The sequence below is a fragment of the Aspergillus pseudonomiae genome (genome assembly GCF_009193645.1).
Source record: "Aspergillus pseudonomiae strain CBS 119388 unplaced genomic scaffold BDV37scaffold_13, whole genome shotgun sequence".
Classification (NCBI taxonomy): Eukaryota; Fungi; Ascomycota; class Eurotiomycetes; order Eurotiales; family Aspergillaceae; genus Aspergillus; species Aspergillus pseudonomiae.
The window spans coordinates 173,274-196,908 of NW_022476005.1; the positions used below are offsets into that span (position 1 = coordinate 173,274).

Consider the following 23,635-nt stretch of genomic DNA (forward strand, 5'->3'; position numbering starts at 1 on the left):
GTTCCAGCCCAGGAATAACAGATCAGGACCCTTCGATTTCTGGTCCATCCTCCGTAACTGCTCGACTATATACTTAGTACTATCTGCCACCAGCTGTCGCAGAGACATTGATGAGAATGCTTCTACACACTGTTTCATTCTGCCACCGCCTTCTGAGTAAAAGTCCACTGAACCATGGGCTTTCTTATGATGTCTTCGTACCACACGTAGTACTAATCAGACTTCGACCGGTCATTATACTACAATACTATGCTTATCCGGGCACCAGGGCACTTTTCGGATATTGCTCGCTATGCACAACAACTAGCTTCTGGCGCACTTGATAACCAGGGTACTAAGATGTAATGATACATGTTAACCGATGCCACCAGCCACTCGGCTCCACATCGGTTGTGATTAACCGACTGCTGTGCTGTTTCCCCGCATCCCACGACGACGGCTACGACTTCGGTCGATCTCCCGCATCGTTGCCAAGCTCTGGTTCAGAACTGTCTTACTCCTATTTAGCTCTATTCTCTTAGGGTAACATACTCTTTGGAAAAGCAAATCACATGTGAAGCTGTTCGTACTCACAATGTCCAACCATCAATGGCTGTGCAGCGTCTGTTCTGCTCACTTTACTCGGATGGAGCATCTCAGACGGCACCTCAGATCACGTATGCAGACCACCGTAGCAACATGAAATTGGCTAATAGCCGCAGATGACAATGAGCGGCCATACGCATGTGCCTTCTGTCGGAGAACCTTTACACGAAAGTACGTCCACTGGACACTGTTTTCTGATCGCATAACTCTAATGTCGCAGAGATGCAACGAAGCGTCATGAGAAAACATGCAAAGCACAGACCAGTGCCATCAATGCACTTGGCACGCTAGCCCCTGTGTGTAATAAGGAGATTAGTCACAGTGTCAACGAAGCTCCTTTTCAAAATGCAGACCCAGACGTAGCTGACGAGGACGCTTGTCTAGCCAAGATCCCCGCTTCATCTGATTTCGAAGCCCTCGATCTGTTGTACTCTCAAGATCTAACACCAGATAGTACAGTCCTGGCCGAGAGACTAGAATTCCTAGCATATTTTACAAGTGCTAAGGGGATAGCGACTTTCCTAGACCAGGACACGCTTAAACAATGGCAGAAACTATTACTAGAGTATGAACGGCATATTGAAGTGTATGGATACGACCGTGATACAACGAGCCTGGATGACACTTGTCACTCAGCTGGGAGGCAAGTCTTTCCTAATTCATGGGGAAGCGCCGCCGAAAATACGATCGACCCATCTGTGGTACACATGATATCAGACGATTCAGACCTTCTTTTTCTTAGAACCCAAGAGATTATTCATGACCTCCAAACCCTCATTACTCAGAAAGCGGACAGAAGTATCATTAAGCTGGACTGGAGCCCCTCAGTGCAGGAATCATGCAGTACCCTGTTTGCACCCAACAACATACGTCGCTTCTTGGGATACTTCTGGTCCCTCTGGTACCCAAACTGCCCGATCGTACACCGACCATCATTCAAGCCACAGACAGCCCCATTGACTCTATTATGTGTCATGGTAGTTATTGGGGCTTGTCTCTCCCCCCATGATGGAGATAGGTCGTTTGCAAGGATGTGGCTCGACACTGTGGAAGAGTTGGTTTTTAGCAATGAGATATTCCAGGAAAAGTCTGTCTTGGAAACCACACCGCCTGTGCTCGAGGCACAAACAGAATGGAAGAAGAGGTGTGTAGAGTGTCTGCAGATGACGTACTTAGTATGTTCTTTACAAAAGAGAGAGGGCTCCATCGAGGCACAAACGAGAAGTCGCAGATACCGGCATGCACTGATGGTCACGGTAAGCCTTCTTCTGTCCCCGATAACAGCTTACATGCTCACATTTGAACAAGCTGGCGAGAAATATTGGCCTCTCTGCGTCGCACCGGGATCTTGAGCTGAAGGACCCTTCAGAATCTTGGTGGCGGACATTTATAGTTGAGGAAGAACGAATACGGTGAGACTAATATGCAATGTGTATAGACTACTGGTTAACATTGTATAGATCCCTCCTATATGTTTTCTGCATTGACTCGGCAATCACAATGTTGCATAACTCGCCTCCACGGATGGTGGTGTCTGAATTGAAAATGGATATGGCCAGCCCAGAAGAATGCTTTCAAGCGAGATCAGCCACGGAATGCTTTACGGCCTTGAGTGCATGGAAGGATAGTATCTTTTGGCGCGAAAGACTTTCAATGTCGGCAGTGGTAAGAAGAATCTGTCAGAGAAGCTTGGATGATCATCTTGTGCAAGAATATTCTCGAATGGGAACTCTGAATATGTGTACAATTGTACTATGTAAGTGCCAGAATATGCACATTCAAACCACAGCTGATAGATTCTTTGGTATAGCACTCCACGCGCTCATTTTTAGTCTTCAGAACTCACTTATTTTTGAGTCTACCTTCACACCCGTTCAGACTGGCTTGGAAAACTGGGGACGTATCTGGAACAAGAGAATTCCTGAAGACAGATACACACCGGATGATCCACACACTATCTGGAAGAAAATAGGCTTTGTACGCTACGCGGCCGAATTCTGGCACTTGGCACGAATCATCGTAGCTAGAGTACAATCGGGAAGTCTTCCTAAAAGCCAAACGGATTTATCTCGATACGATCATACAGATATGGTGGATGTCAATGGATTGATAATGGAGTATCGACGAATGAGTCTAAGTGCCCCTCCATCCACATAATACGCGCCCGTTAAGCAAGAATACCAGCTAGACTTGTTTGACATTGGATGTCCGCCTGCGGACTTGCACAACGAAATCAGTTGGCTTGACAAACCAATAGTTCTCAGTAGACCACTTTTGGCTTGTGGTAGCAAAGTCGAAGTCCCGAATAAGACGGGGAATCAATTTCGACATCTCGAGAATGGAGATATGTTTTCCAAGACACGTTCTCGATCCGAGACCAAACTATCCGATGTCAACGCTATTCTTGAGGAAGACGGAACGGAGATCTTACCGGCATGTACATCTCATTCATAATTTTCAGCCTTTCTGGATCAGACTCTGCTTCTATCCAGCGCTCTGGGCGAAATTTCTTTGCATCTGGGTAGATCTCTTCGTCATAATGAGCCACCCAAGTGTTTATTCCTACTGTACTGCCCTCCGGGAAGTAATATCCACTGATCTCCGCACCACCAGCGGGAACGACCCTCCACAGCGGGAGACCAGTGGCACTGTGCATACGAAGAGCCTCTTTCATGACGGCCTGGAAGTAAGGCATTTCCTGACTTTCTTTGAATGTCACACGAGAACTGCAGCGGCCTTGCGCGGTAAAGTCATCCACTTCGCGTCGAAGCTTCTCCAAAACTGCAGGATAGTGCAGCAGGTGGTACATTATCGCCGAAAGACTGATAGCGGTAGTATCTGAACCGGCAATCACGTTCGACAAACCCATCATGAATAAGTGATAATCAGTGACCTTCTCTGGATCCTTGTCTCGAGCGAGGATCATCTTCTCGAGAAAGTCCTGCGTCTGCAGCGTCCCTTGCTCCGGATCACGCTTGGCAGGCTGACTGTGTCGGCGAATTTTCTCCTGCACGTACCGCATGATGTACGTTCTTCCGCCCGCGCCAGACCAGCTGAAATGGCTCAGCAGTTCAAATAGCCGCGGATGCCATTCCGGGTAGATACCGATCAGAGTGCTGTACACCATGGTCTTTTGCAGTGCAGCAATGGTCCCTTCGATGTCGTCGCCCTGGTCCAAGAACCCTAATTTTATCAATACATAACCATCTCGGACCCCAAGATACATATGTGTACTCACCAAATCGCTTGCCGAATGTAATCTCCCCAATCACGTCAAAAGCATAACATTGGAACCAGTGCCCAAGGTTGAGACTTCCTTCGCGCTGCGCGTGCTCCGTCAACCGTTGGGAGAAGATATCGGTGCAGTGGTCCACAAATTCCTCATAGTGCACCAAAGAACTCATCGAATACAATCCTGAGAATCTCTTCCTTGTTTCGGCTATATCAACCCTCAGTTTTATACTCTCGCGCGAACTACAGAGCAAGAACGAGATCAACCAAAACAGAAAAAAGAAAACCTACCATGTCTCCGAACATCTCGATCGGGGAATAACGTCCATCGCTCGGGACTCGGATGCTTCCACCCCTCGTACCACGCCGACTTGGTAAACTTGGTCCCCGTTCCGTAGACCAACTTCACCGCGGCCCGGTCACTAATACTGTAATGGTCCGGGGCGATGCGCACAACCGGACCATACTGCTCATGAAGTCGGACATTATCCTCTTCAAAGTGGCCCCGTCGGACACGATCAAAGTACCATAATTTCGTGAGACGAGTGATGAACGGCCCAGGAACGGATAGGAGGGATTTTGTTGTCAAGGTAGTGTAGATAAGATGAAGAACGTGGTAGGATACGATGAGGACGGGGAGGAGGAGTAGGATATACATCTTGACATATGAACCCTCCTACTTTCTCTAGGAATCTTCAGTGCAGATGATGCTGCAGGAAGAGAAGAAAGATGGGCTGATGCATGCGTTATATAGATCGGCCGGATTCAGGTGTGTGCTTGTTGATTGGTTCCGGGGTTGGGTTGAATTGGTCGTCTCCGCCCCCACCCCCACCTCCACTGCGGAGCTTATATAATGGGGAGCTTACTGGATGCCGGATTTATGAGGTTGTATCTTGCTTGCTGGAACTTAGTATCTTATGGATAATACTATCGACAGCTTTAGTGAGACGAAAAGATGCGGGGTCCGTTGGTTAGGAGCATTTTAGATTTTTGTTCTTTTCTTTTTCTTCTTTTGAGTAGTGTACTTTCTTGAGATTCCTACGTTCTGAAATATTATATATAAACTGCAGTCGGCACTGAGTCCCAGCAATGTCATTGCGCTGTCAATATACATAACATACATTATAGAGTTATCGCCGCGAACCAAAGAAGAAACAAAAAACGGAGAGGAGATACACCGCTTCCCAGGTATACAAAACCACCATCAAAGTCAGAAGTTTAACAAATGAAAAAAGAAAACCCCCAATGGCCATGCAAACAAACCAAACCCTTCCCATCTATTTTCTATCCCCCCAAAGTCCAACAATACCCATCGCAAGCGCAAGGCCCGAGAAAACAGCGCGCACGCACTGGAACCTCCGCTCCGTATCCATCTCCCGCTGCACACTCTCGCCGTTCACATTCTCCTCAGCCTCCACGACGACAAGATCCTCTTCCTTCTTCTGGGTGTTCTTGCGACAGAACGATGCGCAGCCGACGTCCTGGACGAAACTCCGGACCCACGCCTTGAAGCCCATCGACCGGTGGAAGAAGTAGTCCGCGCCATAGGTGCCCATAATGGAAGTGGCGACCATCCACATCAGGTAGGGGTGTTTGCGATGTTTCGGCGAGGCGCAGTATGCGAAGAGGAGGCAGCCATTGGCGAGGTTGGTTAGACGGAGCCCATGTTTGCGGTTCAGGCGCTTTACTTCGCGGAGGGAGCGGGATGCGTTGGCGGAGGTGGGCAGGAGGGATAGAGATGGAATGGTTACGGTTGAGGCGGAGTAGGAGAGGCCCTGGATTGTTATTAGTATTTTTGTTTTTGGCCGTCTGAATTTTTGGTATCTTGCTGGGGTTCTGGGGGAGTATGGTTCTCGTTTCATGGTCTTCTGAGGGGGTTTTCTTTGTTGTTTTTGTCGGTGCAAGGGAGGACTTACGGTTAGAAGGCCGAGGGAGACAGTGCCCACGAATTTGCTGACGGTGAGTGGACAGGCCATGATGGGGAGGGAGAGAGCTATTGAGAAGGAGAATGCTCTATGGGTGTGGTAATAGAGATCAAAATGATCGGAGATCCCTTGCGATAGATGAGAGTGGCTCATATACGATGGGATTGCAGATGAGAGGAAAGGAATGGAAAAGAACAAAAGAAGATTAAATTGTTTGCTTCATGTGGAGTTTTGTCAAACATGACGTCGTGACAGTGGCCCAACCCCAGGCGGCCAATCAGAGTGTCTGGATTAGGCCGGATGTGTTGGTTGGCGTTGTCCATGTACATCCATGTGGTATATTACCTCTGTAATTGCAGATCATGGTATGCTTTATCTAGTAAATTCTATTAATTGAATTATTTCAAAGCAGTAGACAGGAATTCAAAACACTAGGTAAATCTTGAGATTAGCACAACGGTTAGCAATATCTACAATTGCACGTGATACATGCAGCCAGATCTCGAACATCGGATCTCCCCATGAACATAAGATAATTTCAGTAAATAGACTTATGGATACCCTATCGGAGGCTATCCAGAGGGGTCTCTTGCCAAGAGCTTTTTATACACATCCTACTCTGCACTAGATAATGTTGATTAAACAATAAAATCGATTTGATGTTATCACTCCCGAGGCTCCGACCGAACCGCGGCAAACCCCCGTTCTGTGGAGCTTCTCCGCAAAAGCCAATTAAGTAAGACCTGTTGTGACTACTCCGTCCACTAGAACATCATCTCTCTGGCCTTCAACCTTCTGTCTCTGCTGTACATACTTCATACGTTCATACCACAGCTAAATACACTCATAGACAGAATGCCTCTTGCCAAGTCAGAATATTTGAGTGAGACGTGGAAGGATGGCCTTTTCAGTATGTATTGCCACGTTGTATTCAAAGGGGGCAACATGTGAATATCGCTGAACGCGGATAGCAAACAAGGTCGTCTTCTGCACTGGTGGTGCAGGAACCATCTGCAGTGCCCAGGTCCGCGCCCTTGTCCACCTGGGCGCAAATGCCTGCATTATAGGCCGAAACGTGGAGAAAACCGAGAAAGCAGCTCAGGACATCGCCACGGCTCGTCCAGGTGCCAAGGTCATTGGCATCGGTGCGGTTGATGTGCGCAAGTTCGACAGCCTGAAAGACGCAGTAGACCGATGTGTCAAGGAGCTGGGCGGTATAGATTATGTGATGTATGAGCGCAACCTTATCTTTGTTTGATTCCTCCAATTAACCTGGTTCAGCGCTGGTGCGGCCGGGAACTTCCTCGCTTCGATCAACCAGCTCTCGGTCAATGCTTTCAAGTCTGTGATGGACATTGATGTTCTGGGTTCTTACAACACCCTGAAAGCAACCCTTCCGCACCTGGTTGAGTCCGCCAACAAGCACAAGGTTGACTCTAAGTCCCGTAAGTATTCGACGACCTATCTGTGCTGTCGCAAGAGATATGCTGAACTGTTGTCTAGTGAAGCCCTCTCCGCTGGGCACCGGTGGACGCATCATATTCGTTAGCGCTACCATCCATTACAGGACCATGCCATTCCAAACGCATGTGTCGGTAGCGAAAGCTGGCGTCGATGCCCTGTCTCACAGTGTTGCCATTGAGTTTGGCCCACTAGGTGTGACGTCCAATATCATCGCCCCTGGCCCAATCGCGTCGACAGAGGTAGGCTCAACATCCTTATTACTGACATGGACAAACACATTCATACTAACTGGATCAGGGTGTGGATCGGTTGGTTCCTGCCGATGCTATGGAAGGATACATCAAGACGCAGCCCCTGGGACGCTTTGGCTCTGTTCGGGACATTGCAGATGCCACGGTGTACCTCTTTGCTGATACCGGAAGCTATGTCTCTGGTCAAACACTAGTTGGTATGTGCCCTACGTTTCATTGAAAAGACCACGACTTGCTGACTTTTACAGTTGATGGTGCAAGCTGGCGTATGTCTTCTGGTGGTGCAGCATCCGGAGCTCTGGCATACCCCGACTTCCTTCTTACGGGAGACGCCGTTCCTAATGTAAAGGGACAGAAGTCGAAGCTTTGAGTTGATATTTGCATTCCGTGGACTTGCTTTATAGAATTAACAATAGGTTAGATATTCAATTTGATACATGGTTGTGCACTGTATCTCTTGACCTCATGATTTTCCTACACTTGTAGTCCATATAATCCTGTTTAAAAGACGGAGCATACACAACATTCCCTCCTTGACTAACAATCAGCCACGCATCGTCTCTGTGCTCATCAGCTTCCACAACCAACTAACCAGTGACAATGGAACCATTCACTACTCTTTCAGCAATTACAGCTCACTGCTATATGCAGCTGCCAAATATGTTCCTGATTACTGTAGCTCTAGGACACTCGTATTCACTCAATCTTTCGATCTACCACCATAGCGATGGACATAAAAACCCCGAATTACCTTTTAATGAAGCATGTATGTTCTCTTCTATTTCCATGATCCCCCCTGTTGTTCTAAACCTGATGCATAGCGATAGTAGCACAATATCATACTCCAATTGTGTCTTTCATTTTCTCTAACAGTCACCTTACTACCTAGTTTCACATTCGCTAGTTCAAGCTTGCAACTTCCATACTACCTCTCGTTATATTCCCCGTGATCTACTTCCATTCCATCTATTTCATTTAGTCTCCCGCTCACCATGTCCTTCCACGGAGGATTTTCGCACTATACCTGGCAACAGGCTGTAAACGACACATATCTCAACCACCACCAGCAGAGCGAAAATATCGACCTCCAACAATATCTAACGGATGGATATAAGCTCGAAGCCAACAATCAAGAACTCATACAGACAATCAGTGAACTGCTGTGCGAGAACGAAAATTACAGACAGGACCTCGAAGCCGCAGACCAAGCGTACGAGCTCGCGCAATATATGTCGTACGTTGCGCAGTCGACTTTCGAGACCCAGAAGCACTATTTTCAATCAGCAGAGGAGGCATACGCGCAGGCCCAAGAGCAGATGATGAGATATACTGAGTTGTTGGCCGACGCTTGTGCGAAGACGAGGGCTTGGGAGGCCCAGCTTCGCTTTCGGGGGTATATGGTTGATGATTTGAATGCAGTGTTGGAGGACAGGCAGGCCATGATCGACGAGTATCGGCGCCGCATCGGGCAGGTCGAGAATCCGTGCTGGGCTGCGGATGTCTGCGCGTGGAGGTATCTCCTGGTCGAAGAAGGTGAGATTCTGGGGGAGATACTGTTTCGGATCAGTCGTGCTGCTGATGAGATGGAGGATCTCTGCAGGAGCTATCGACAGTTTTTGGCTGATAGGATGGATATTGTCTCAGAGGTTGGTGATGGGGGAGAATCTATGTGGCGTGCTGCTTCTCGGGCTGCAGCTGGAAATCGTGGTTTGGCTGATTTGGAACGCGATTTAGATGACTTGATCCATAGGGAAAGGTCTGGTTGTGGGCTCAATCCTTTCCTGGAGCGAAATTTCTCGCACATAATCGCTGAGGCCCAGGCTAGTTGCGGGGCCAATGGAGCAGATGCGCAGGCACAAGAGGAGAGTGAATGCGAATATGAGCCGCCCGAGACAACTCCCCCACCCTCTATCCCTATAACACCAGGGGGTCATCCCAATTTAGGGGAGGGGCAGATGTTTGCCAGCTACATCCAGCCACCGCAGGCCACATTTATAGGTGAGTGGATGGCAAGACGTATCACAAGGTGGGTAGTACTGAGCAAGAGTGTGCAGGGCAAAACAACTGGTTTCATATATATGGCAGTGCACCGCAGGATACTGTCATGTTCAATGACACACAGGATCCAGTCGGTCAGCCCATAGATTCGCATGTCTTTACACTAGATGTGGAGCTTACTCAAGTATCACAGAGAATCTTCGATTGTGTCATGCGCCCTGCCAACGCAAGGTCAGTGTGATATGTTTGATAGACATGACAATGGTCTCATTCAACTAATACAGAAGCAACCAGTGCCATAACCTGACCAGGGTGATGCACTACCTGGACAATGGATGACAAAGGTCGGATGCAAGACAATGGCGAACCCCATGATAAAGAGGATTCCAGATCCTTTTATTTTTACACAAGTGATGGCTAATATACTCAACGTTGATAGCGTCTCCACGTCAATTTCAGTGCCCCAGTCCAAGCCCACAGCCACTCCAACTATCATTTGGAGAACGTGAATAAGGTAAAAAGAGGGGAAGGAATGAGCATCTTTGGCATTTCGAGATCATTTCGACCAAAGCATACGGGCGTGATATATTTCCCGGTGAAGGCCAGAGCACCAGCTCCACAGCGACAATCAATACCAAGATTCCGGCCCATAATAGACCTGCAACGGATCAGAATCTCACCATCGCTTCAGCTTGCAGGTTACCAGAATATGCGTGATGCCATAGTAGCAGAAGAGCCGTCAATATCGTCTATGTGCTACAAATCGTCTCGCTTCCGAATCAATGCGAAGGGCGAGCTAGTTCCGATTCAAGATCCACGCGTTCATGTCAAAGAGGAAACCGCACCAGTGACCGAGGAACCAGCTAGCGAGGAAAGTAATATGGAACGGCAGGATCTGCAGAGAACATCCGTCTCAAGGGTTGGAGCCAAATGGTGGCTGTTTCTGCTTTGCATCGCACTCTTGTGGTATATGCGATCCGGTGGCGAGACTAATCACCAGAAACTGCTTGAAACAAACCAGGAATCGACAAACCTACGAACGAGAATCCAGAGGAATCGGGACTCTGAATTCGAATTTATGCAAATGTTAGCCTACGAGATGAGCAAGAGATCCAATATAGATCCGATGGCATTGGGGTGACGTGGCCTCCTGGTCGTCTTGGTGTGCACATCTTTGGATACCCCATTTGTTAAATCCCTGAGAAAATGCTTATTCTCTTAAGCGAGGAACAGACCCTTCCAATGACAAGACAAGAGCATCATCATTCAAGGCTGAGTAGCCCAGCCACGGAAGTCCTAGGACACGGAGCAGTAGTGTTGGAGAGATCGTGTCGTGGCATTTTCGTGACGAACCACAGTGCGAGCCGCAATTGTTAGAAACGCCTATGGAGTGTCTTACTATTTCATTCCTTCCAATCTAACCGGGCGTTGGCGCCATGATTTTGATCGTGTTAACAATCTACTAGTATGTAGGCCATGAAAGTGAGAAGAGACCGGAAGCGGCGGAAAGGGTTTAAACTGGCGCAGGGTCATGATAGACGGGACGTTCAGTATTGATAGTTGTCATGGTATCTCAGTTGACGACAAAGTTAATGTTGTTGTATATATTGAATACTCAAAGTACTGTTGAAGAGCATAAGCTTTCATATTCTGCACATCCGTGTCTATTTTTAAGATGGAGTCAAACAACTCTGGAAGAGCGCTAATCCCTAAGGAGTAAAGCCTGGAACATCGTGTTGCGTCACGTCCTCCGCCACCAGACATTCATCCAGCGAACCAGAACAATCCATAGCCGCCCTGCCCTTAATCTTCAGGCATACACATTTCCTTTATGCCCCCATTTCCATTCCCTACTACGACTCGTCCCTCACTCTCTCTGCCCTTCTTTCTCTCTCTCATTCTCCCATCATCATCATTCATCGTCATCTCCTTTGTCTACATTCAACTTCTAATTCTATTCAACGGTTCATATTTAATCCCAGTCCAACTCTCATGTTCATCTTCTAACTCCTTCCACCAACATCATGCATCTCCGCTCGTTCCTTCTCGGGAGCGCCGCCGTTCTAGGCGCCAACGCTTTCCTAGTCGTTCCGGAAGTCGAAGTAGAGGCCATCGCCTCTGAACCTGAATTTGCCGGTCTCCATCCTCTTGAATCTCACGCTTCTCAGCAACAGAAGGTCGATCTCGTCTGCACTGAGTGCCCTTTCAAAGAAGTCTCCGAAAATGGGAAGGTCAGCTGGACTGACGGTTTCCAAACCGCCTTGGTAAGTGGACCCCCTCCCCCACCCATCGTAGTATAGAGCTTGTTATTCTCGACCAAATCCATACGGAACCACTAATGATCCCCGACAGTCTCTAAACTTCTCGATTGACGACGGTACCTTGCTGGCCAACGGACGTCAGATATTCCCTCCCCCTCCTCCAACCATCATCACCGCCGTCCAGCGCCGTCTATCGGATGATGAGGAGTCGGAGCCTATCCCGTTGGGATATGCCGTCGAGATGCTGCCGCTGCCTTCTCCGCCAGAGGAACCTGTCGACCTGGTTGCTGTTCGTTTCACTGTCCTCGACTTGGACAGCCACCCTGTCCCGCTGAACACCGTTGCAATCAACCTCCTCCACGACCCTGAGGGTAATCTTTACATCGTCAAGACCGACATCGAGGACAACACCCCCAACCGTGTTTCTTGGAGACAGTGCCGCGGCAAGCCAATGTGCCTAAAGAGACTTCTGTTCAACCGGATTCGTGCGTTGTTCGCTGCCGCCAAAGCCCGTATGCTCGGTGTTATGGGGCCCAAGCCACAATGCGGTCGTCCCCGTCCTCCTCACCACCACCAAGATGGTATGCCGTTCCCGCCCCAGGCCGAAGGCCACATGGGACGTCCTGGCCACCCCCACCACCACCATATGCACCATGGCTCTCACGGTAACTGGGAGCGCACTGCCTCTCGCGTTGTCCGCTTTATTGTCATCCCGGCTGCGCTGGGCGTTCTGGCAGGATTGGCTGCCAGTGCTGTGGGTATGCTGGTTGGCCAGGTGGTCGTGTTCTTGTGGCAGCGCTATCGCCGTTCTGACCGCGAAGAGTCACTGGAGCAAGGCACTACTTCTGAGAAGCAGGGCTTGATGGTCGAGACTACTGATGACCTTCCTCCTGCTTACAGCGACGAGGAGGGCCCAGCTGAGGCAGCAGCCGACCACAAGAACTGAACGATTTTTAATTTTTCGGGCGTTGAGATAGAAAGAATGTATCTTCTGGGAAGGACAAAAGGATCGGCGGGAAGCTATCTCAGCTCTGCCAAATAGGATATAGGATCTAGGAATTTGTATTGGTTCGCAGTGGCTTTTAGGGATGATTGACTTCAAGCCTACTTTCTTTCATTTAACATCAGCCTTTCTTCTATCTGGCCTACTACCTCCTTGTCCTTTTGTTATTACTATTTTTGTATACTTGCCCTTCCAGGAACGTGCCCCGCCTACGCGGTTTCGCAATTCCTGAGGGCTGTTGTGTAGTTCGGTGTTCTATGAGTTTAGGAATCGAGATTGTATTCGTCCCCGACTGCATTGTAAAGCGCATGTATCGCGACGGACATAACAGCTCCCGAGCCCGTCATCCTCCGCATGATAAGCTATGATATAATAGAAGAGAATTAATGACCCTGTTCAATAGAACGTGACAGCCGGCCGCTCTTGGCTGTTTCACCTGCAGGGCATCACGTGAGGACCAGCGGCGGATGCCTGGATGGGAAGGCCGCCGGGCGTAAGGTTGATTCCCCTCTTCCGCTTCCAGCAGTCAAGTCTAAACATCTCCGGCTCCAAGTTACTGCGGCGCGTAAGCCCCTTGGAAGGATGTTGCGCCTGTCTTTACGATGAGCCTTGACTTACCATTTCCCACACTTCCAACCAAGGGCGTGCTTATATAACTACTGATTGCCCCGAGCTTGCTCGCCGTCAAGAGCTGCATCATCTGCCGCTTCCCGCCCGGCCATAGCTTCAGCCTTACAACCTCCTCCGCTCAGGCAGCTGAGAGACGCCTCGAATTACTCGGTGTTGGGGGGTTCCGCAACTCTGATCCGGCATCATGATGCAGTGGACGTCTTTCGTTCAAAAAGCCCAGTCATTGATCGACCCGGCCAACTTCACTCTCCCCACGCTCACTTCCACCGATCGCAACCCTTCGAAAGCCTCCCTGTTTCGCCAGCAATTTCGACTTCCGGATTCTCAGAATCCCCTACAAGAGATAACTGCCGAACTGATCCTTCCTATCCCACATACCTCGTCTTCCACATCCTCCGGAGATCAACCTCGCAACATTGACCGTGCTGGGAATCGCTATGCCGGCCGACTGCATTTGAGTGAACGGTTTATCTGCTTTACTACTCAACCCACCAGCTTCGCACCTTCCGCGACTCATAGCGCTTCAACTCATTGGGCTGGTCAAACGAATGGGACTGGGCCGTTCGGTAATGGGTTTACCCTCCCCCTTTGTTGCGTCCGGCGAGTGGAACGGTTGAATAGCTTGAGTCATGTGTTTTCGCTCGCTCTCACAACATGGAATGGTGCGCTGGGGAAGCAACAGAGCCCCGGCTTTATTCCCCAACGATTTACGATTCAGCTGGTCGGGAGCAGGCAGGCCTGTGAACGATTCTGCGATGGGCTGAAGAAGGGATTACGAGAATGCATGAAAGAAATCGAGAATTTGCGGGTAGTCGTAAATGATTGTTATTCGGAGTACTTGCTGTCTGGTGCCAAGTCCAAGGCTCAGGACAGTGATAATGCAGAGGTGCGTCAGCCGCCAGATGCCGGCCTAGGGATGATCTTTCGCTACCCTGGAGATGCGCGCAAGCTCCGGGACAGAAGTAAAATGAGATTATGGGGGGAATATTTCAGAGGTATGATATCCTAGGCTCGGCTTTGCCCCCATGCAAACCGTATATTAAAGTGTCCTGTAGAAAATGGCCGCAACGCAACTCTGATTCGACAACCCACATTTCATAAGCTGATTCGGGTTGGGCTTCCGAACCGCCTCCGCGGTGAAATCTGGGAGCTGTCGTCCGGATCTCTGTACCTCCGCCTCAGGTCGCCAAATTCATATACAGAGACTCTTTCGAAGTTCTCTGGGAGAGAATCCTTGGCTATCGATGAGATTGAAAAAGACTTGAACCGGAGTTTGCCTGAATATGCTGGGTATCAAAGCGAGGAAGGCATAGGACGACTTCGTAGAGTCCTGACAGCCTACAGTTGGACCAATGCGGAGATTGGGTATTGTCAGGCTATGAATATCGTTGTCGCGGCCCTGTTAATGTATAACACCTCGTCGTCACCTCCTTAAGTCATCGCTAACTCCATTAGTTACATGTCCGAGGCGCAAGCCTTTTTCCTCTTGTCCGTTTTGTGTGACCGTCTATTGCCAGGGTACTACTCGACGACTATGTATGGGACATTGCTCGATCAAAAGGTGTTTGAGTCCCTCGTCGAGAAAACCATGCCGGTCCTTTGGGACCATCTCACCAAATCTGATGTCCAGCTTTCCGTTGTATCACTCCCATGGTTTCTCTCTCTCTACATCAACTCCATGCCTTTGGTTTTCGCTTTCCGGGTGTTGGATGTATTTTTCCTGGAAGGTCCGAAGGTTCTCTTTCAAGTTGGGTTAGCCATCCTTCGTATCAATGGTGAGGAGCTTCTCGACATACAGGATGACGGGTCTTTCATATCAGTCCTCAAGTCGTACTTCTCTCGTCTGGACGAATCGGCGCACCCTAGATCCGAGAATCCCAAATTGAGGGCTATCACCCGGTTCCAGGAACTAATGGTAGTCGCTTTCAAGGAGTTCTCAGGAATTACCCACCAGACGATTACGGATGAGCGTGAGAAGCACAAAGATGCCGTTTTGGAGAATATTGAGAGCTTTGCCAAACGCACGTCCATTCGGAACCTGGGCCCAGACAGCAAGAAGCTCAGCATGGATGATTTGGGCGTGATCTATGACCGATTCTACGAGGTTCTTTATGAGCATCAGCAGCGGCAAAGACTTCTGGACGAAGAGAAGAAGCGCCAACAAAGGAAGAGAGTTGAACGCACCTCCATCCTGGGACCTCCAGTGGACCGAGAAGTTGGCCGTGTAGGTCTCGGGCCCAGTCCCACTCATATGGATTACGATGCTTTCCGCGACTTTCTCGCGGCTACTGCAAAGTGGGCCGTAGGAGACACCCCGGGGTCTTCACGGAAGGAGTCGAATGTTGAACAGAACGCCAGTAGCTTCAGAGGATTTGGGAAGTCTCTGGCGTGGAACAACAAATCGGAGCCAGCGGACCACGAATTCATGCAGCGACTCTTCCAGAAGTGGTCCACAGAGCCATCCGAGGGTCTCAGCCTACAAAATGTGGTCAATGGACTTGCACGCCTCAAGGGACCCCGTGACATTATGAACAATATCAACTACTTTTTTGATCTGTATGATGACAACGGGAATGGCACTGTCGACCGGGAGGGAATCCTAAGAATGTCAGAAGCTCTCCTTTTCCTCTCTCGGCGAGGCTTTGACGGTGCAATTACCCCGAGCGAACCTCTGGAGGAGGCTAGCGAGCGCGACCGCTTCGAACAGGATAAACTTAGCACTGATGAGAGATTCTTGGGGAGTGTCAGCTCGTTCATCCGCCGTTGCTTTGAATACGCCGATCCCAGCAACCCGGAGGGCAAGCCTACACAAGAACAAAAGGACACAGATACGGAAGAAGCAACTGAAAAGCTTGACGCATTTGCCATTGGTGATGACGATGAAGAAGAAGACCTCATCGATATTGGTGACGAAGCGAAACCTGAACCATCCGATTCGAAGAGGCACGACAGTGATACCCAGCACCACCGGGGCGCATCAGAGGCTGCAAACCCAGCCCTTGACCCTAACAATCCTCTACACATCACCCTTCCCACATTCCGCATGGTCATATTGGCCGACGAGCTGCTAGAACAATTTTTCGATACGTTCTTCCCTCAGTCATTCCGCCTTGGCGACCAATCACTTCCCGCAGCAAAACTCACATCTCTCTCGTCCAACCTCACCACCTTCTCTAACATCAACACGCCTAAACCCCACGCCAGCGCTGCTGCCGGTGCCACCGTTGCAGGTGCATCCGGTGGGATCGTTCCACCAGGCAAGGGCCTGCGTGGTGTCCTGGACAACATCGTTTCAGATGGTATCCGGATGGCCGCCGAGGTCAAGAAGCGCATGGACGAAGCACAACGCGAACTGGAACGCAACGCTCTCAGCCGGCCCCAGGAAGAGGACGACGAGGACGACGAGGAGGACTACGACCCTCGCAGTGGCACTTCGGCCTCTCCAGCCATCGTCGGCGGCATCTCCAGCTGGGGCGCCGGTGCTTACGGCGCAGACCCAGAACGGCGCAGCGTCCGCGACACAGACCGGGACCTTCTGGAAGGCGCCGAAGTGGTCAGCATTCATAAAAAGGAAGATGCATCCCTCCTGGACGACAAGGACGAACTTCCACACAGCGCAGCTGAAGGCGGCAGCAGCAGTCACCACCACCAACAACAGGGACAAAGCTCGTCCCATAACGTCGTCAGCAAGGTTGAATTTGAGTCATGAGGTCTATAACTGGATCTGGGATGTGTTGGTGTCTCTCTGTCTCTCTTGCTTGTGATATGAGTGTTTGTCCTGAAAGTACTTCCTGTCTGATCTCATTCTTCAGCTGCTGTTTGTCCTTGCCCTTGTCCAGTGTATCTCCCGTCTACATGGTCCGTTCTTCCCGTGGGGAAGTATGGTCAATATATGTATGTACTATTGATCTTCAGCGTTAACCTGAATCTGATGACTATGTGGCGTTGGATTGTGGAGTGCTGTTCTATTTTCTTTGTTTTGTGGTCTTTAATTCTGTCGGTGTGCGCGATCAGATTATGCATGAGAACTGACATGGTTAGATCAGCATATAGCAACTCAATACAACTAGATATACCTCAATACTACGCGAGATAACCAGGATATAAATGAACATCTGAAGTGATAGATGGTGTAAAAATTTGTGTATGTACAGGGCACTGTTCTTATAAGACAATGGCAATGAACAGTAAAATATGAAGCAAGACAAAAAAGGGGTATAGATCAAGAATAGAAAAGGTAAGGGTGATAGATAGAACAAATAATAAGTATGCAAACGGAGGCTTATATTGCCGCCGAGTTGAAGAATTTCGGTGAAAGGTATGATGTGAGGCGATGTGAGAATGAGAATGGGGGAAGATATCATCCAGAGATAGAAAGGTATAGCACATTTTCGTTAAGTTCTGTTGGAGAGTACACCTTGCTAGGACGAAGGAGGAGCGGGGTGTGGGTAAGAATTAATGAATTTAATCCTTTTGTCCTTCGTTCTCAATTAATTCGAGAACAACCTGGTTCCGTTCATATTCCGGATGCTGCATGCAGATTTTGACAGTACGGCCGTTGTTCGCCAGGGCAACACCGTTGGACAATCCGCTGGACAGATTCACCGTACCACCTGTGGTGGTGGGAATACTATTTGCTCCAGACCCAGGCATGCTGCTGCCATCATCAAGACAAACGACGCCATGTCCCGGGATGACCTGGCGCAACCGACCATTCATCGCATTGCGCACCTCAACAAAGTCTTCGTTGAACAATATCAAGAACTTGCCGTAGAGACAGGCCGTATGGGCACGTCCGACAAACTCCATGACCACACTACGTGACACATCTCCATGTTTATTCACGTAAACTGCGCATTCCGCGTACACAACCAAGAACTCGCTATCACTGAGACGGAACATACCCAGAGGGCGTAGGTTGGTAATACGGGCGGCGATACTGGTAAGCTGAGCTTGTGCTTCTGGAGCCTCTGAGCGGAAATCAGGAACAGACCAAGTCTGTTTCTTATCAATTGTGAGAATTTCGATTCCGCGCTGGGTGGAAATTGCTAGGGACGAATGGAACATATTGATGCTGTAGCTTTCTGCCGGAATGTAGAACTCGTCATATTCGCGGAAGAATTCAGTTTGCGAACGGCGGGAGAAGAAACGACTCTTGCTCGTTGATGATTTCTGCAGGACTGGTTCCATGATCTACACCGAGTTAGTCCCGCAGACTTATGGAGCTAGGGCAACATGAACAAACCTTAAAGGTTGAGGACAATCCATCTCGCTTTTTATACATCACCAATGTACGATCCTTCATGTGTCCTGCAGCGAAGAAACCCACTTCACGACTTCCTGATATTTTCTGCGGCGCTCGGCGAGCCGAGTCGCTCGTCGTTGGGGTAGAGACACCACTTGGTGGGCACACAACGTCCAGATGGTAAGCAATCAAGGATTTGTCGGCAATGAGTAGGAATACATTGAATTCTTCAAAGACAGCGATCTGCGTCACCCGGGGAATTTGGATTGCCTAAAATAAGGTTAGTCATATTACGAACGACCGACTGGAGACATCCAGGGAGTAGATATAGACACATACCCGAACCCAACCACGAGGATCATTATATTCAGAGATGTAAACCCCGTTATCAGTCCCAATTGCACACATCATACGGCCAGGAGGCTGTTGAAAGACAGTGGCAGAGTGAACGCTTGCCCGACAGACAGGTGCCGGTCTCTTAAGGTCGGCAAATCGCTGTTCAACATCTTTAATCGCACGATCCAGAGGCGTACCTTCGATGATAACGCTCTTGGGGGGCGGGGAATAGTCTGAAGAAGCGAAGGCAGTATCTGCAAGCACGCGGAGTCTGAAAGGCTCCGCATTCTGCGCAAATAGGGCTGCAGCATGTTTTGTTTTCGCCTCGATAATCTTCTCGCACCAATCCTGTCGGGACTGAGAGGAAGAGGCATAGAGAGTGTACGTCCCGTTCTTCCCCAGATGTTTGATCTTGAAAGGATAAAGGATTTTGTTATCTGTAGAACTCTCAAGGACTGTGGTGGGAACAATCGTCTTGCCCGCCGCTGCACCAGCAGCGTTGGCACCATTGCCATCTACAGCGCGGGTGGCCACAGCCTGAGGCTGAGTCACAGTGGCAACGCCTCTAACTGAGGATTTGACGACAGGATCTTCATTGGTGCTTTCAACAACTAAGAGATCCATGGGGATCGGCAATTTCGACACGTCGAAAACCTTGTATTTGGGAGCCGGCTTGGCTAGGACCAGATAATGATCAAAAAGGATGGCATAGGTCTCCTGTAAGAAACGGGTTCGGGTGCCTGGCCGCTGCAGTATCCCTTGGTGGACAATTTCACGCCCCAGATGTTCCAGATTCAGTTCGACTTCCCTCTTCATCTCTGGGCGGAGCTGCAACTTGGCGGATAGTTCCATGAGACTAACCTTCTTGCTTGTTTCACCCACCTTATTGTCACATTCCAAGGCAACCAGCTTAATTTCCTCAATTGCTTGCGCCAGGTTTGCCTTTTCCTCGCTATCCTTGAGCATATTCTTATGCACAGTGGCGAGCAACAAAGTATACCGCTGAATTCGGGTGATAGGGGCTTTAAGGTAAGTGTCCCAACTCAGACGGTTTGATAACTTGTGATTCTGGGCCTGCTCAAGGAAATGCCGGAATTGAATATTCCTCTCCGCTTCACTCCTAACAAGATAGTTGGCATGAGGAAACGTTGCCGCATAGTCAATGTAGACTGCTTTGGCTTTCCGGATCCATTCGCGGAAGATATCGCTGAAACCGCCGATGAAGGGACCCTGTTCTTTCTGGCGATACTTCAACTGGGCCAAGAGATAATCCTCATTAACCCTCTTCACCAAATCGACTTTGCCAAAAACATCTTTCAAGAACTTATTGGCGCGTTTTGGAGGAATGATGCTTGGCTGCATACCCGCTAGCTGATCTCGATACAATTCGCGCAGAACATCCAATTGCCCAATAAAGGAGTCCTCTGTGGTCACGATCTCGTGGAGATTATTCTGGCGGTCAATTTCCTTCTTCGGATACGACTCCCACAACTCCTTCGGGACTTTGTAGAAGGTCACCCAATCTTCGGCCTTCTTCTGTTGCTCCATCACTTGTGTTCGCAGGTTCACTTTCTTCAACGTTCGCATACAGTGATGGGAGTAGCAGCGTCCAAAGACCTCGGTTTCCTGCTCGTGCAACCGAGATGAATAGCATCCTGTGCCGGTAATCTGGAACAAAACACCGGACAAAGAGCCATTGCCGAACTTAACCCATTCCTCCTCTTTGATCAAGGCCCCCTCCGCCAACATGTTCTGCACGACACGGGCGGCTAGTGTTTCTGCATCCGCAATGTTCATCGTCGGCACCTTATGAGTGAACAAAGCGACAATGGCATCGACTATCGTGTGCTCCTTGAGATCAGTCTCTTCCTCGCTGAGCTCCCGAATCCATTCGAGAATGGCACTCAGCGCCCACGGTTCCGTACAACGACGGAACTGCTCCGTGGACAGTTTGGTAGGATTGAACTTCTTGCGGCGCCCGGCGGGAATCGTGGGCAGATCCAGGGTCATACCTGCCGCGGCCTGTGGGGACGCCACCTTCGGTGACCCCGATTGACGGTGCAGGTCATGCTGTTGCTTGTACTTGGCCCGGTCTGCATCGGTCTTGGATCTGATAGGGGGGTCAGTACGAGGTCCAATCGGGTGACTCGATAAAGAGCTCGACCGTGGAACTTGAGATGAGGGGCTAGGCACGGTCGGCCCGTACGAGTCAGTAGTAACGGGGTAGTAGGAGGGTGTATACTGAGTATCGCTCTGCCAATCTCCCTGCTCCTGATGCCGGTACGTCCCCGCCGGCATCAAATGCGGGATTAAATCAGCTCTGTTCGCAGGTTCCACCGGCGCTGGCGGTAGGGGCCGCATGCCGGGGTGAAAAAAGAGGTCTCCGGGTTCTTCTCCTCCGTCAGAGTCGTCGCTGCCCGATTGATGGGAACGACGCACGGGCGATAACGTTCCCTCATCCCCATAATCGAAGCTCATCCGCCGTCCATAGGCACTAGGCTCGGACAGTCCACCTGTGCCGCCGGCGTCAACGCGCGCATGGGACGGCACCAGTTCGAAGGGATATTCAGCGTCCTGGGTCATAGGAGGATACTCGTAGTCGTCCGAGTATTCCCCGCGATCCTCCGCGGACACGTTCGAGCTCCTCAGCGAGCCGGAGGTGGGCGCCAGTCGGCCATGGTCGACTGCATCAGCGTACTCGTCGGTGGATACGTCTGTCTCCTCGTGCTGGTTCTGCCCCCTGATGTTTCCGCCGTATCGTGCTACCTCATCACCCGTCTCTGCCGGTTGTTGGCTGGCATATGCACTGATGATAGACGCATTTGTCTCGCGTCGTTCGCGTTCCTGCAGACGCTCAGCCCGCATCCTGTCTTCCTCATCGGCCATCTGCAACATCGCGAGACCTGCGGCCGCCTCGGCATCGCTGTCGTCGCTGTAGGCATCATAATTGACATACTGCCCCGTTCCCGTAGCCATATTACCATTGGTGTGCGTATGCCTCTCATCAGGAGAGAGACGCATTCCATCCCCTCCGTGGTTGGAGTTCTGCGCCTCCAAACGTAACGATCGTAGACTACTTCGGTCCCCAGCCTCTAACACTGCCGCCTCGACTTCTTTCAACAGGTCATCATAGGCGGCTCTTCCATCCGCTCTGCCATGTAAACTCCCTCCGTTGGTCAATGGAGCAGAATCGTCGTCCGCGTCGACTGGTGGACCAGGCAGTGGGCGCGACTGAGGATGTCGAGTCAAAGTATCTGTTCTCTGCGGTGAAATTTGTGGTTGAGGTGGGTAGATCGGCGGGGTTGGCAAAGATCGTCCAGACCCGGGACGAGTCAAGCTCGGTCGTTTTCCGTACAAGTCGTCGCCTGACGACGCATGGGCGGGAGGTTCTGGGGGTTGGTCCTCATGAGATGCAGCGGTGGCGGACTCAGATCGGCGGGGAGAGGACGGTCCATAGGATCCGCTGGAGTAGGGGCGAGACTGCGCTGAACCCATGCCGGCAAACGATGACACATAGGTTGCGCCCGGGGTTGACGGGGAGGCAAGGTTGTAGGATGAGGTCGTTGGAGCCAACCCGTAAGGTGTCCCGGGAGAAGGAGTGCTATACTGGGGCGACAAACGACTTCCATACGGATGATCCGGGCCTCGCGGAGGGGGTGGCGGCGGTAGCGAGGGAACCGGTGGTGCATAGGAGAGCGGTGTCGGAGGCGCTTGCGCGTAGCCAACACTAGGGTGTCGCTGGACACCAGCCGAGCCGTAGCCAGCGACGCTGGCGGTTTGGTAAGCGGCTGGATTGTATGGTTGATGTCCTAGGGCTGAGCTGTTGTTTGCACTAGAGTATGCCAAGGGGTTGTAATTTAATTGCGACGGCGTCGAAGGGACGGCGTATTGCTGGGGGTTGTACGCCGCCTGGGTCGGCGAGGAAATGGATGAGGTATACTGGTACTGATAGCTGGACTGCGAGGAAGCGCGACTGCGAGGAATTTGGGGTGAGGTTGCGGAGGGGAGGTGTGCATATCTGGGATGGTCCGCGTACTCCTGTCGGTCATTGCTATAACTTCCTTGGGAGTCCCCAGCACCCCACTCGGAATAACGAGCGTTTACGTCTGTCGGTCGTGGGTTATGAGAATGAGACGGCGCAAAGAGACCCGCATCGTCCCCTACACTATAGCTCGGCATCCTGCGGAGGGTCGGATTACTCTGCGAGGTAGAGGTACCGGAGGTATACAGGTCATAGCGGGAAGGCTGTGCGGAATTTCCAGATTGTCCGTATGGTGGCTGGCCATTTTGGTAGTGAGCCATCGTGTGATCCGCACGAGACGGGCCCGGAAGGGAAGCTGAATAGGGGAAAACGAGAGACGTAAGGAGGAGGGGTGTTCGTAGCGACAGAGGCTCTGTTGGCGTCAGGGACTAAGACCCCGGGGGCAGTGGGGAAATTGCCAAGGCAGCGATGAGGGCAGGCTGAAACGAGCGAAGTAGGGGTCAGCCGGTGCAGTCGATCAGGGGGGAGGTTAGAAAAACAAACAACAGGGGTTGCAAATGGGAGGAAGAAGAGAAGAGGAGTGTCGCTGGTGTGGTGTTTGTTGTCAGACTCGTCAGCCTGATTATTGTGATGGACGGAAGGAAAGGCTGAGGCTCAAGACCCATTTCATCCACTCAGATGGTTCCGAGCCTGACCCATCCCCACATTTCTCTGGAGAAAACGA

The 23,635-nt window shown here is 50.5% G+C and overlaps 9 protein-coding genes across 9 annotated transcripts; 6 read left to right on the plus strand and 3 right to left on the minus strand.

Moving 5' to 3' along the window:
• Nucleotides 1–574: 574 nt before the first annotated feature.
• On the plus strand, nucleotides 575–2,742 carry BDV37DRAFT_269450 (transcription factor domain-containing protein; the record flags this gene model as incomplete). Its single annotated transcript, XM_032084366.1, has 6 exons — nucleotides 575–656; nucleotides 742–756; nucleotides 808–1,760; nucleotides 1,894–1,997; nucleotides 2,046–2,341; nucleotides 2,396–2,742. The coding sequence occupies 6 exons, from the start codon at nucleotides 575–577 to the stop codon at nucleotides 2,740–2,742; spliced, it is 1,797 nt and encodes a 598-aa protein (XP_031944340.1).
• Nucleotides 2,743–2,755: 13 nt separating this feature from the next.
• Nucleotides 2,756–4,727, minus strand: BDV37DRAFT_39655 (cytochrome P450). The gene is made up of 4 exons (XM_032090561.1): nucleotides 4,108–4,727; nucleotides 3,824–4,024; nucleotides 3,017–3,768; nucleotides 2,756–2,967 (listed from the first exon to the last, which is right to left on the minus strand). Exons 1-4 carry the CDS (start codon nucleotides 4,472–4,474, stop codon nucleotides 2,770–2,772), a joined length of 1,518 nt encoding a protein of 505 aa, XP_031944341.1. The 5' UTR covers nucleotides 4,475–4,727; the 3' UTR covers nucleotides 2,756–2,769.
• Nucleotides 4,728–4,876: 149 nt separating this feature from the next.
• On the minus strand, nucleotides 4,877–6,159 carry BDV37DRAFT_241719 (uncharacterized protein). The gene is made up of 2 exons (XM_032081225.1): nucleotides 5,733–6,159; nucleotides 4,877–5,591 (listed from the first exon to the last, which is right to left on the minus strand). The coding sequence occupies exons 1-2, from the start codon at nucleotides 5,892–5,894 to the stop codon at nucleotides 5,094–5,096; spliced, it is 660 nt and encodes a 219-aa protein (XP_031944342.1). The 5' UTR covers nucleotides 5,895–6,159; the 3' UTR covers nucleotides 4,877–5,093.
• A 292-nt stretch (nucleotides 6,160–6,451) lies between these two features.
• BDV37DRAFT_241721 (SDR family oxidoreductase) lies at nucleotides 6,452–7,909 on the plus strand. Its single transcript, XM_032081226.1, has 6 exons — nucleotides 6,452–6,651; nucleotides 6,713–6,971; nucleotides 7,023–7,186; nucleotides 7,245–7,444; nucleotides 7,503–7,653; nucleotides 7,705–7,909. Exons 1-6 carry the CDS (start codon nucleotides 6,597–6,599, stop codon nucleotides 7,824–7,826), a joined length of 951 nt encoding a protein of 316 aa, XP_031944343.1. The 5' UTR covers nucleotides 6,452–6,596; the 3' UTR covers nucleotides 7,827–7,909.
• Nucleotides 7,910–8,448: 539 nt separating this feature from the next.
• BDV37DRAFT_280293 (uncharacterized protein) lies at nucleotides 8,449–9,695 on the plus strand (the record flags this gene model as incomplete). The annotated part of the gene is made up of 2 exons (XM_032086524.1): nucleotides 8,449–9,454; nucleotides 9,511–9,695. The coding sequence occupies 2 exons, from the start codon at nucleotides 8,449–8,451 to the stop codon at nucleotides 9,693–9,695; spliced, it is 1,191 nt and encodes a 396-aa protein (XP_031944344.1).
• Nucleotides 9,675–11,024, plus strand: BDV37DRAFT_241726 (uncharacterized protein). Its single transcript, XM_032081227.1, has one exon. It carries the CDS (start codon nucleotides 9,987–9,989, stop codon nucleotides 10,593–10,595), a length of 609 nt encoding a protein of 202 aa, XP_031944345.1. The 5' UTR covers nucleotides 9,675–9,986; the 3' UTR covers nucleotides 10,596–11,024.
• Nucleotides 11,025–11,246: 222 nt separating this feature from the next.
• BDV37DRAFT_39692 (uncharacterized protein) lies at nucleotides 11,247–12,762 on the plus strand. Its single transcript, XM_032090562.1, has 2 exons — nucleotides 11,247–11,718; nucleotides 11,807–12,762. The coding sequence occupies exons 1-2, from the start codon at nucleotides 11,479–11,481 to the stop codon at nucleotides 12,659–12,661; spliced, it is 1,095 nt and encodes a 364-aa protein (XP_031944346.1). The 5' UTR covers nucleotides 11,247–11,478; the 3' UTR covers nucleotides 12,662–12,762.
• Nucleotides 12,763–13,280: 518 nt separating this feature from the next.
• BDV37DRAFT_39694 (GTPase-activating protein) lies at nucleotides 13,281–17,149 on the plus strand. The gene is made up of 3 exons (XM_032090563.1): nucleotides 13,281–14,343; nucleotides 14,404–14,755; nucleotides 14,804–17,149. The coding sequence occupies exons 1-3, from the start codon at nucleotides 13,533–13,535 to the stop codon at nucleotides 17,055–17,057; spliced, it is 3,417 nt and encodes a 1,138-aa protein (XP_031944347.1). The 5' UTR covers nucleotides 13,281–13,532; the 3' UTR covers nucleotides 17,058–17,149.
• Nucleotides 17,150–17,628: 479 nt separating this feature from the next.
• Nucleotides 17,629–23,378, minus strand: BDV37DRAFT_39783 (putative Rho guanyl nucleotide exchange factor). Its single transcript, XM_032090564.1, has 3 exons — nucleotides 18,933–23,378; nucleotides 18,594–18,863; nucleotides 17,629–18,541 (listed from the first exon to the last, which is right to left on the minus strand). The coding sequence occupies exons 1-3, from the start codon at nucleotides 23,229–23,231 to the stop codon at nucleotides 17,813–17,815; spliced, it is 5,298 nt and encodes a 1,765-aa protein (XP_031944348.1). The 5' UTR covers nucleotides 23,232–23,378; the 3' UTR covers nucleotides 17,629–17,812.
• Nucleotides 23,379–23,635: the final 257 nt, after the last annotated feature.